The sequence below is a fragment of the Thermobia domestica genome, chromosome 3 (genome assembly GCF_964235325.1).
Source record: "Thermobia domestica chromosome 3, izTheDome1.hap1.1, whole genome shotgun sequence".
Lineage (NCBI taxonomy): Eukaryota > Metazoa > Arthropoda > Insecta > Zygentoma > Lepismatidae > Thermobia > Thermobia domestica.
Genome location: NC_137456.1, coordinates 161,360,100 through 161,373,216, shown reverse-complemented (window position 1 = coordinate 161,373,216; position 13,117 = coordinate 161,360,100). Strand labels below are relative to the sequence as shown.

The window sequence follows — 13,117 nt, the reverse complement described above, 5'->3', positions numbered from 1 at the left end:
TCCCTTAAAACATAGCAATTATTTAAAAACACAATATTGCTAATGAACGCAAATGAAGATGATCATATTTTCGGAGCATGAAACGATGCGGCGTTTTTATTGTTTTTATAAATTGACTCAGACGCCTACGTGGAATAAGAAAAGCTATGTGCAAACTCAATATACGAACACAAGGACTGGTTAATGTACAAAGACATGTTAATCTTCTCTGCCGGAGCAGCTCGGCAACAGGTAAATACATGTTGGGCAACCCGTAATTAGTACTGAATATGACTGCACAGAAAAGAAAAAGAAAATGAAGGAAATGCTATGACAAGCATAAAACCAACATGAGAACACACAAAAGCACTACGTAAAACGAGAAATAAATTAATTAAAAGAAAGGTGAGGAATGCACTCACAAAGCAGTCAGGACTTGAGCATGGTGTAGGAAGGAGAAAACTTTTGAGGATCACCTGGACATCGTCTCCAAGCAAAGTAGGAATATCAGCTGGTAGTCCAAAGTGGGCTCACTCAGGAGCAATAGGAAGACACTCTACGAGAAGATGGCGGATAGTAAGTAGGGGACCACAAAGGGTGCAGGAAGGCGGATTCTGCCTACGCAACAGATAGCCATTGGTCAGATGGCTATGCCCGATACGCAAGCGTGCTAATCTTCATTCTTACCGACTTCAGGGGGGAGAAGACATATGGCTGTTCAGGGAATGTTCAGGGAATATGGCAATAGCATAATGGTTCACGCATAGGCACAGTACGCCAAAGGTCTCGGGTTCGAGTCCAGATCCAGTCATTCATTTTTCACTCTATGTATTATTTAATTTGCACTTGCAGAGGAACTGGTGTTTTAGAAATCAGTTTTGTTGCTTTTCTTGTGAATTCGAGACACGATTGATCCTTTACACTCATGTGGGAATACTTCTTTGTTTCAGACGAGAAGAATGAGTCTGTGTATCTCGTTCCACATTTTTTTCCCTCTAGCTAAAATTAACTCAGCAAGAATTTCATCTACAGCCAGAGATTTCTATTCCTTGAATTTATACATTTTCTATAATAAATAACGTTCGGTTAGGCTCCGGAATATATGATTCTACTGTATGCATTTCACTTTCTTCGTGAACATTTTTTTTGGCTGTGTGTTTAAGAAATTGTCAAAGAAATCTTTCACCCTAGTCAAAGTACTATCTTTATCCATGATAACTATTTCATCCGCAGATTTAACATATAAGCCCTAGATTGATCGTCTTTCTTAAATTCGTTGGTATCTTTACACATGTCCCAAATGGTTTTGTTTTTACTGTTATCCTGAAGTTAAGTAATTTCAGCTTTCAAAAAATCACGTTTCTTTGTTCTAGAAGTACTGAAAGTTCCCCGCCTGATATCAATTAAATTTTGATCCATCCCTATAATAAACAGAGATATACTCTAAATAGCTTTTAGGAGATACAATGTTGTCCATGTTCTGCCACTCCAAGAGACAACCTATTTTGCCTATATGGTCACATGCCGGCTGTTTATTGATAATTGAATTGATGTAGTTTCAGATATAACAAAATATTATACTGTCATAAAATGCAACTTACCTCAAAACGAGACTCTCGATCTCTTTCTCTTTCTCGTCGAACCTGCTGTTGATTACACTCTATATTTGTCAGATAAGAAACTGATTCCACCGCTCCTGGTTGTTGACTTAGTGGCTGCCCTGGGGTGCTTACAGCTCTATTCATTAAGTCTAAAGCCTTACGAAATTGCTCTAAAAATATACGTATAATGAAATATATAAATATTGATTGTGTAAGAGATAAATGAATGGCATAACATTAATAAAACGTCATATGTATTAACATTTTTATCACATAGCGTACAATATTAGTAAAACAAATTACATGTCCACTGCATCAAGAAACCATTTTGAAAAATGCCAAATTTCGCACAAAACTGATGCTCCATCGCATTAAAAAATTAAAAAGAAAAGAATCATAACCATATTTTTTTTCTCTTTCGACTGATAACAGCATTTACTTCAGCCTTACATGCTACAAATAAATTCTGGAAATGTGAACCCTGGTGGGGAAAGGAAGGGAAAATTGTTACATTTCTTAAAAAAGGGGGTAAATTAATTGATCAAAAGATGGAGTGAAAAAGAAGGTACAAATCTGAGTCATCAAAATTGGACACATGAAATTAAACATATAAAACTTAACTATTATTACAGGTTTCTTCATTCCGGGCAGTACTTTTATACTAAGCTTTTACTACTAAAATATTATAAATTCTTTTCGTATACATCATTACTTACAAGTTTCCCTACAATAAATTCACAATACTTTATTTCTCTTTTCTTTTTTTTTATTATAAAAAAGCTTTATACATATGACGAACGGTTCGAGTCTATTGACTTCGAGTGTCATCTTTCGCAAATCTAAACAATGTTACGTAATCTCTGGCCTTGCACACACATGTATTTGTTCCTCAGCTCAGGCACTATAAAGTATTATTTCTGAACCTGACAGTCACATAAATACGAAGTGGAAGAGAATGTTAAGTACATGAGGTAGAAGAATTACATGAAATGCATGCCTGCAGGGAATTAATTTGGTTTCCAGAGTCAACAACGAAATTTCTTCTTAATTAGTCACTGTCATTATTCCCTTAAAAGAAACCAAGTTATCGGTGAATGTGTTTAGGCGCGTGGAGATAGATTATTACAAATTTCTCAAAAATGGGTAAGCTCGTCGAACGGCAAATTTCTCAACAGCTGTATTGGAGATTCATTCGTTCCCCTCTGCTGACTACCACCTCAAACTTGAGAAAAATGGAGAACTGGCACAGATTAGAGTTAGATATATATACGATATACATCTACATATCTTAGAATACACTAAAATATTCGTATTCCTCAAATAATTTTTATCGAATTTATGAAGGTATTACTGCTACATAACTTTTGAAATACTTATTAATATTTGTCCGATGATGATACTTATCATAGGGCTCTTGCCGACGTAAGCTAAGAGCATATCTAGGTGATGTATAAAGTTGATGAGTCAAAATTGATTTCATTTCCGTCAAGCGAGTGTTAATGCCTGTTATGAATCAATAGCTGAGCTTACCTACTTAGAAAGGAATTTTTAATGAAAATTATGAAGTTGTATAAAAGAGAGCAAACATTGTTACCTCTGTGGTGTGTTTCTGCAATTTTCAGTGCAGAAGAGGAAGAAAGGCATACTAATCTTTTTTTGATCAAACGCAAGAGAAGAAACATGATTTAAGCTGTTCCAAAAAATAATCCGGATATTCGGACTACATGAATAAGCAAATGAGGCTGCGAAATGATCAAACAAAAATAATACAAGACACATCTTAAGTGTTCTTTCTTCTGTTCGTAGCCAATTAGCCTCTTCCAGCCGTTATGCTATTTGCAAAGTAAAACAAAACAGATTTATACCCTTAATCTTTCACATGTGTTCATAAATTTTCTCATCCAACAGTAGTTCTATCGTATTAATAATCTGGTGTTTTCTATTTCAGAGATTTTGACCTATTGCGAGTCCAGGGAAAGCAAGTTTAATACTGTATTAATGAGCTGTCATCGATTTTAGAAGTGAAAAGCAATTTACATTTCACAAGGCAAATACTGAGGATATTTTTTTCCTTGAGATTGCTGTGGCAATACTGATAATAAAGCAATTCTTAATGTCCTTTAAAATAGTACATGAAAAGTAGCAGTTTTTATTCGTTTGTACATGATTTATTATCAGTTCTGCAATGACAAAATCTTCTGTAGATGAAGTTTTCCGGGCTGCAAAGGATTCAATTTTACTTGACTTCATTTTCATTTCATCAGTGTAATTTGGGAAGTCTTGTACGATCAAAACTTTATTAATAATATCAATCTCATGTAAACCAAAACTCGATTTTGTATGTAAATATTAGTCTTCCCTGAGGACTTATTTATTTTTCCACATTCGTTATAATTGCATAACGTCTTCAGTGATGTATGATAATATTCTAATTATTGCTCTCTCTGCATATTTCCATTACATCCCAAGATACTCAATATATCCTTATCTAACAGAAAACTTTCGTCTCGACAGTCCGAACCCATACACTTGTCAGTTCTGTTTTAATATAACTGAGTTGACATGCTGTGGTTCCATTTAAGTTAAAAAAATACCAACAATAATAAAAACGTGACTTCCATTCCTTCACTATGATTTTACGACAGTTCTGTGTGTTGCTGTGTTCCCTTATTATCAATGTAAAAAGCAGCTTTTAAGATTTATGTTCAAGAACTAAAGGTTCAAAAATATCATAGAAGCAATCTCTACCATTACGATGAAATCTTTTATATGTGTTGCAAGTTGAATATGGATGAGGACTATACATTATATGAAGAAGGTCATTATTTCAGAAAATATTCCTGACTTTCAACCGTTTATTCCGACTTTTACGACGACAACGTTCTTAGAATATTCAAGAATTGTATTCGGATTTCAGTGTCTGAGATTGTCAATTTGAAATGTATGTTTATAGCAGTGATCGGCAAACTTTTTTAGAAGGGAGACAAAAAACACAATACTTTAGGCGCCCAAATATAATTTAATAATTTATTAAAAACAACTGTAGCATTCAGTGCCTTCATTCGTCAGATTAGGAATCATGTCGCGGGCTAGATACAGCTTTCAGTGATCACGTGGGGCGTAGTTTATTCATCACTTGTATACAGGATGCTAGATTAATTTACTTAAGGATGGGCTCTATCAAATTACAAATTAAACATGACTATAAATAACGCATTGGTTTCTATCAGATAACTGCATGATCACAATTATATTAACTTGTCTCATTTTTTCAATGTCTAATGAAGCCACTTTTCATTAAGTTGTTATCTCACCAGTTACTGAACTTCAGTTAATTTAAACGAATTCTTAACAAAATTTTGGCTATTAAATGCATTTTTAACTGTTAATTTCCAAACAGCTATCAGTTAGCTTTCTAGTCCTTGTAATTTTACCTACGTGTATATTTGTCATTCAAGCATGCAAAATGCTTTCTTCGGCTGCCTTAGCACCACTTCCCACGATGTCAACGTGGTGCTGTCGGTGACCCCAGCAGAACTATAGGAACGGAGGACGAGACAGCGATAGTATTTCTATTTTGGTAAATGGACGGGCACGTCTGTACCTCTCTGTGAACAGTAACAAACTTGTATTGTTGTATGGACTTTGCGAACTCGGTGTAAGTGAATAAGTGAGTTGGAATGCCCCTCCCATGTCTAGTGTGTACTTACGTCGTAAATGCATTATACATTAAAGGAAGTTAAATCTCTTAACTAGATCTTTCATTACTTTTACATGTTTGTCCTGAACCATAGGAAATACAGCATGAGCACAGAAACAGTACCTGATTTTAAAGTGCCATATAATTAACATTTAATTGAATATTTACATGAAATTTTGTACAGAGCTCAGTAAACTCAAACTATTTTCCCATCTATCTTTCAGAATCCTAGTTCTGACCAGGGCAGCTAGAGGGCAATAACATCGAAAATGGCGTTCACCCCACAGCAGCGAAGCTGGTGCGTTTTATAATTTGCAAAAACAAGCAGTTTTGTGAGAGTGCAGCGTGATTTCAAACGACAATTTAATGCTGATCCACCCACACACAAATCCATTGTGAAGTGGCATAGAACGTTTATTGAGACGGGGTGCATTTGTGATCAAAGAAAAGGACACATTCAGTGCGACGTCCAGTCTCCGAAAAAACTGGAGCACGTAAGAGTAGCCTTCGTACACAGCCCACAGAAGTCTACACGTAAAGCTAGCAGAGAGTTGCAGATGCCACAAACAACAATAAGCAAGATCTTACGCAAGCGTTTGCGGTGTTACCCTACCGACTGCAGTTGGTTCAGAAGTTATACCCACAAGACAAGGTAAAGCGCCGTGAGTTCTGTGAGACTATGCAAAATTTCCTGGAGGACGACGAAAACTTTCTGACGATCATTTTCAGCGATGAGGCGACATTTCACATAAGTGGAAAAGTGAATAGACACAATGTAAGGATATGGGGAACCCAGAATCCTCATGCAACTGTAAATGTGGAACGTGACTCATCGCAAATCAATGTTTTTCTTGTGCAGTATCAGAGCGTCGGGTGCACGGTCTGTTCTTCTTTCAGGAACTAACAATTACATGTGAAAGTTACTTAGCATTGCTACGTAACGAGTTGATTCCGCAACTTAGTAATGCAGAGACAGACGACTTCGTTCTACAAGATGGACCGCCGCCACACTGGCATCGTGCTGGACACAGGTTTCTAAACGAGAACCTCCCAAACCGATGGATAGGGCGCTCTGGAGTCAATGATCAAGTTCTTTGCAAGTGACCTCCAAGATCACCTGACCTCACTGTTTGTGACTTCTTTCTGTGGGGATTTGTGAAGGACAAAGTGTATGCACCTCCACTACCCGCAACCCTGAACGATCTCCAAAAACGCATCAGTGATGCTGTCAACCCCATCACACCGGATATGCTTCACAACGTGTGGTTGGAGCTAGATTACCGCCTCGATATTTCCCGCGTTACTGGTGGCTCGCATATCGAGTGTTTGTGATTTTAATTATTGCTACAAAAACTTTTTGAGTTTATGTATCACTGTTTAAAATTTCAGCAAAATATTCCTTCGCATATTACATTTACACTAATTTGAAATCTGGGACTGTTTCTGTGCTCACCCTGTAGAAGCCTATTAAATAGGTTGTCAGTCTTATGGGCCACGAACTGTTGGTATTCTGTTTTCTTACATTTAACAATTATCATAGCAAGCAAATAAATGAATCCTACTAATTTCAAATAAGATTCTTGTCGCAATCGTTTTTCAGTGACTTACATAATCATAAATCGCATTAAGCTTTTTCTTACCTTTCACTACTGGCTCGGCCAACAACTTTTCAGACAGCATACTCTTCCAACCCATGTACCAATTTGTAATTTCGTCGTAATTCGGCGAATGATTCAACCACATTGTAAGGATCTATTAAAAAGGAGAAAAATAATGCATAATAGTATTTTTAAATTATAACTGAAATTAAGTGTAAAAAAAATATTTACACTTATGTAATATACTTTAAAGGCCTTAATCCTCGACATGAAAGCATTTTATTTTCTCTAACATTCTCGTCCGTCTACTACTTATACACATGATGGAAGTATGATTTTATAAGAAAGTTGTTAAATCTTTAATACTCAATGAAAACCGGTAAACAAAATAATAATAATAATAATAATAATAATAATAATAGCAGCTACTGATGAAGTGAACAACTAAACAGGCAATAATATTATAGTGCCCTTATCCAATGGTCTACTGGCTGGCGATAGACTCCAGTCAATTAATATTACAGAGATAATAAATTCCCTCGAAGTAAATATTTATTAAGATATTCGTTATATACTATATTGCCACTCCACAAATCTCCTGAAAAATGAATTGCAATTAATTGTAAGTAATTATCCAAAGTGCCACGTTAATGTATTTCCAACTAGCTTCGAATTTTTAAGAAACTAATCCATATCCAAGCGCATGTGAGAAATATTTTCCATTTGCTTGATTCTCATTTCTTTCTATGAATAAAATACGTATTTAATTTTTAGAGGGCCGTTACGCTCCCACAGATGACCTTGCATAACGAAACATTTCCCTTTGTCTTTCCTCTTCCATGTCGGCGCCTCAGAATATCATACAATATTGGACTTCAATGCCATATACTACGGTTGCAATCCAAAAACAGCAAAATGTGATAATGTGATGCGACGTGCTTATAAAGTTCAACGTTCCGGGCATCACAACGACTATAAAGAAGTAAGGATGAACAATTAATTTTCACTTGGAATCCGAATTAGAAAGAGCAGTGTAGCACAAGCGTTACCCAATCTAGAACATCCTCGGTTTCGCATTTCCTTTTATGACATTTCCTAGATACTAATTATATCATATTTTTACCCAGGATGGACTAATAAAGAATAATGTTCTTGGGAGCTAAACATTAATGCGTATATCTGTGATTTCTACAATTCGAAATAATCGAGAAGGCCATCTAGATGTCAATAACCAGGTCTGTACAAATTTCTTGAGCCACTTTCTTCTATCACACTGGAATGCATATAATGGGAGCACATGTGATTCGACATCCCACGTAAATCATAGACCCACGTCTCGGAAAGTCTAGCGCTTAAAATACCACTTAAACTCTATAAACTTGAACAAATTTAATTGGCAGAGTCTTTCCAGAGATATTGGCAAAAATATGTGTATATATAGTGTATATACAATACACTTTTGTTGGCGATCGACTTTATTATTGTTGAGGAGCTGACAATCATTATTCATTCAAATATTCACAATTTGCATTTATTATTCTTGCTTACCTGCAACCATTTAGGGAAGAAAAACTTCTCTAAAAGGCTCACCAAACATGGTGTTGGCAGCAAATCCTCCCATTCCATAACCCAATTCCACTGATCTGAAAAATAAATATAGGTTCTGTAATTGTAATTTAAATGATTAATTCTAGTATAAATAACTTAATTTACAGAGAAAAGAAAACTTAATTCCTGTTCAGCATTTAAAGTTCCTTTGTGAATTAAATAAGGTGTCAGCTTTTCATTTTGCTGATGTTGACGTTTAGTGTCAAATTAAAATCTTGATGTCCTCTGTTATGCCTGTTAGATTATCCACTAAATGTTATATTGACAGTAAGTTCGAAACTGCGAATCCAATTGATGATACTAATTCTGGGCAAAGAACCGTAAATCCTATGTGATTAAATTTGAGAAGTGTGTCGCAGTGTGTATTAGCAGAAGAAAATTCAAATGCACTTTCACGATTACACTTTTACGCCCTACGTATTTAAAGCTATGTACTGCACGTGATATACGGTTAATAGCGCTTGTATTTGGAAACTGAAACTGAAATTCCTCCTCCGTTCCATTCAATTTATCACATCCCAAACATTCTCACTCCTTTCCACGAAATTTACTTCGACTGATTGATTTTGCTTTACGTCATTATGCAAGTTCGTGGCTGTGAAAAACGAGACCTATTACTGACGTCGGGACTGAATTATGCTGAGGCTTGAATTCAATGCATTTCACGGGTGCACACACTCTATAACGAAAAAGTATCTCTCAAGATACAGATCTTTTCCTATAACACTAATTCATCTATAGCAAAGGTCTATTTTAGGACCACACTATAGGTCCCAGTATCTGCTTTCTGCCTAAGGATGGGATGGATAAAACGATCTGTCAGTAGAGAGAAAAGTGTGCTGTCAAAATTCTAGAAGTTGAGTTTATGCAAATATTTTTGACATATCAATCGTGCAATCTGCTGGTATCATCTACGAAGATGCACTGCAAGATGAACCTTAGGCTTCCCAACATTCAAGGATTAATATTTTCTCATATTTCATATTATATTTGAAGACATTATCTATCTCCATGTTACCAGCAAGCATGCATATTTATCAAAAGATTTACTTTGAAAGGGAGGAAAAATCAATTAAGATTTTTTACTAAATGCAATTTTCTCCGTAATTCTACCTTATAAGAAATTCTAAAATTTTAACACTTGGGCTTTTCTCTCTTTTGTTTCATATGAGAACAAATCCTGTTCTATTACTGCAGCAAGTGAGGATATACCGATACCTTCATACCGAAAGTGGTTATAATATGGATATTCTCATAATATTAATATTCAACTCGCATAATAACAGGGAGAAGCCATTCCTTCATGCTCAACGATAACATAAAACAAGAAATTACGGTTTTATTACAGACAAATAGTTCCAATGACTACGTTGATTTCTATTTTTAAAAGTCGTTTCTATTTATTTCCACCACTGAAAAATATTTGACACTTTATACTTTTTATTAGTTTAACAGTATACAACTACCATTCTCTTATCATGCTACTAAAAGCTTAATAACACTAATGAAGTTAGCACATTTTTCCGCATGATATAAATTTTAACAACTATGAAGGTTATGTACAACCTGAAGAAGTCTATGTTCTAATGGATGAATTTATTCATAAAATGTTAGTACGGCAAATTGTACCAGAAAGAAAAACGTTCTAAACACACTGCATACTGATTTATAAAATGCTAAGTGAACACAAGTGAGTACCTAGATGCTGCTGATGTGGGTTGATTATAAATTCTTGCATGGCTAACTGTAATTTTGGAAGGATATTTTTAATCAGAAATGCGTCCATATCAGCCTTGGAGAAGACTTTATGCCAAGGTAAAAGCATAAGCCTTGCAGATCGATCTGACGGATGCCAATTCACCAAAGCATTTGTTAACTTGTGGCGGATAATAGGATATACAGCTTCCAAACGAGCACCTAAGAAAGAAAATAATGTATTTTGTAAGACTACAAGGCATGAACATACAGTGATTCAAAAAATTTTAAAATGAACTTCGTTCCCGTATTTTCCAAGAACCTTACTCAAAATTACTGTTAATCCAAATACAGAAAATAAATAAATAAATAAATAAATAAATAAGAACTATATAATGAATAGACAAATGTTATACTAAAATTTACCTGTATTGTATTTTCAGGAATAGTGCCTTAATAAACTGTAACAAACAAAAAAGAAATACGTACGCAAAAGAGCTTGAACAATCTGACAGTTCAAATTCATGTAGAACTTTGTTTCGCAGAGTTTTCTTTTTTTAAGATCGATGATCTCATCTTGCGTATCATGATTTTGACACTCAGCAGACTACCCTCTTTCCCTTCCAAGTAGTCTAGAAGGCATTCGATGTGATAACATGCAGCTCCGTGCGTCATCTTGTTTTCAGCTGACTGTTCCCCAACTTTATTCACCTCTCCCTCATTGTCATTGAGTGCAGTCAGGTTGTTTAAAAAAGTTCGAGAAAGGGGAAAGGATGGGGAAGACCTGAAAAGTCGTTGTGAACTCGAACCTCATTGTCAAATTCCATGTCTGTTTACTTTCTGCTTATGAATTTTGCAATAGTTTTTTTTTTTTTTTGGGGGGGGGGGGACGAGCACCGATTAAATGCCCCCAGAAAATCATGAATTCACTGTATTTCTTTCCACGCTGGGAACATATTTAGCTAGGAATATTTCCTTTCAGTGACAAATTAAAAAATGACAACCAATAACAGAGATTGAGTCCAAGATTACTCTGTGTAAAATATATTTATAGGATAGCAAAAACTACAACTGGAGATGTAAAAGAAAGGATTGAAACGAAAGTGATGCTGAAGATGTTACAAGAGCGGAAGAAAATATTTAACTGAAGGAACCAAATTGAGGCAAAAGAAAAGACACCTTTCTCACACAAGGTTTAGCAAGAGAGTGATGCGAGCTTATTGGTTGACGCCAAACGTTAATCCGGTGTCGCGTAGTGTAGTATTCATTTCATTGAAGAAAAAAAAATATATACTATTAACAAAATAACTCAAGTACTTAATAGAAGGTAGAATTTGAATCAGAATATGGGTAATGAATTAATGTAGAATATAACGGTGGATTATAATAAACTGAACTATAATTGTCTTCTGATATTTTTTGTGCACATTCATTTTCTTTAGAATGCATTTTTGCTTATACTACACATCATATCTACGACAAAAGATTAATTATTTTGTTAACTTTACCCTTACAAGGATCCACTATTAAATTCCTATATTACATACAAATGATGAAATAGCATTACAATACATGTACCTACTGAAGGAAAAAAAAAAATCAGTTTCCTTAAGAACAAAACTGCTTTCAGTAACTGTTTCCTCACGTTTTCAGCAATGAAGTTATTGGCTTATTGGCTAGCTTGGCTATTGAAGTTATTGGCTATCTATTACCCTAGCATTAAACTGCCGTTTCACTATGTATTGATCCCATTATACTGCACGTATGAAAATTTTAATCTGGTACTACTGAGAAATCGTGGCCTCATTTTGAAATTATTATTTATTCTTATATTTTCTTCAATCGTTAAGTCTTTTTATTAGATTTAATTAGATAACACAATTACGGCAAAGTGCTGATGCATCGAAATATTGAATAACTAAAATGAACAAGCACAAGTCTTCAGATGATGGTTAGGTTGTTCAAAGGTGCAGACATTTTATCACGTCCTATGTCTAAAAAAAAAGTTGATACAATAAAAACAAATCAACGTTTTCCTTTGGAATTAAAATGAAATAAAATCTTTCAGTTTAACGTTACACGATTATGCCCTTTAGGCTCAAGGAGACGGAGGCAACTGAATGATAATGGGAATATCGGTGGGATAATAATGTGAGAGGAAACCAGAGAAAACCCATGGACACGACGTTGCCCACCGCAAACTTACTTGGCCACGTATCGAACTAGAAACCCCATGCACTAAATGTAACATTTTTCTTTGTTTATATATCAAATTTTATGAACTCTCTCAGAAGTAAATTTCAGCCAGACATTACATTTACTTGTAACTAAAGCTTACAAATATGTAGAAGTTTTTAAGGATACCTATTTTTAGAAAAAGAAAAAAAAATAAGTGGATTTCTTTAAACGGAACTAAGATTAGATATTTATATTCAACGTTATCCCGACAGAAACAGAAATACTGCTCGAAGAAAAATCTTTGGATGTGAACTGATAAATAATACAAAGCTCTTTTCAAATTTAGTTCTATGCGTACCTTGCTTTGTGTATTCAATATAAATTAAATACTAACCTAACAAAGGTAGCCAAGGATGAAGCCATGCATGTATTGGAACCGTATCCGTCAAAGGATTCCATTCTTCAACTTCTTGTTGTATTCGTGGAAGCACTAATTGGTCACATACAACATCAAGTACCCAACTCGGAATTAGCGGCAACCAATACTCTAAAAATTCTATCATTTGCTCACATTTGCGACAGCTCCATCCACTGGAATCAGAAAGGAGATCATTATGTTAACAAAGAATTGGCATCATAATCTAGTGTTGTTCTTGTACTACTTTACTAGTTACAATAATGTTATTAGCTTCTATTATAATTTTAAGTTTAGTTAAAATCATTGTAATAGGAATCAAGTACAGAAAAGTAAATTTTGA

At 34.9% G+C, this 13,117-nt stretch overlaps 1 protein-coding gene across 2 annotated transcripts in view; it reads right to left on the bottom strand.

The window, feature by feature from the left end:
- sip1 (septin interacting protein 1) overlaps window positions 1-13,117 on the bottom strand; it is a 56,936-nt gene that overhangs the window by 1,552 nt on the left and 42,267 nt on the right. For both annotated transcript variants that reach the window (XM_081751974.1, XM_081751973.1), the window contains exons 10-14: window positions 12,754-12,950; window positions 10,185-10,403; window positions 8,427-8,521; window positions 6,921-7,032; window positions 1,581-1,750 (exon numbers count right to left, since the gene is read on the bottom strand). In XM_081751974.1, coding sequence (XP_081608100.1) covers window positions 1,581-1,750; window positions 6,921-7,032; window positions 8,427-8,521; window positions 10,185-10,403; window positions 12,754-12,950 — 793 coding nt within the window. The remainder of the gene's footprint in view (window positions 1-1,580; window positions 1,751-6,920; window positions 7,033-8,426; window positions 8,522-10,184; window positions 10,404-12,753; window positions 12,951-13,117) is intronic.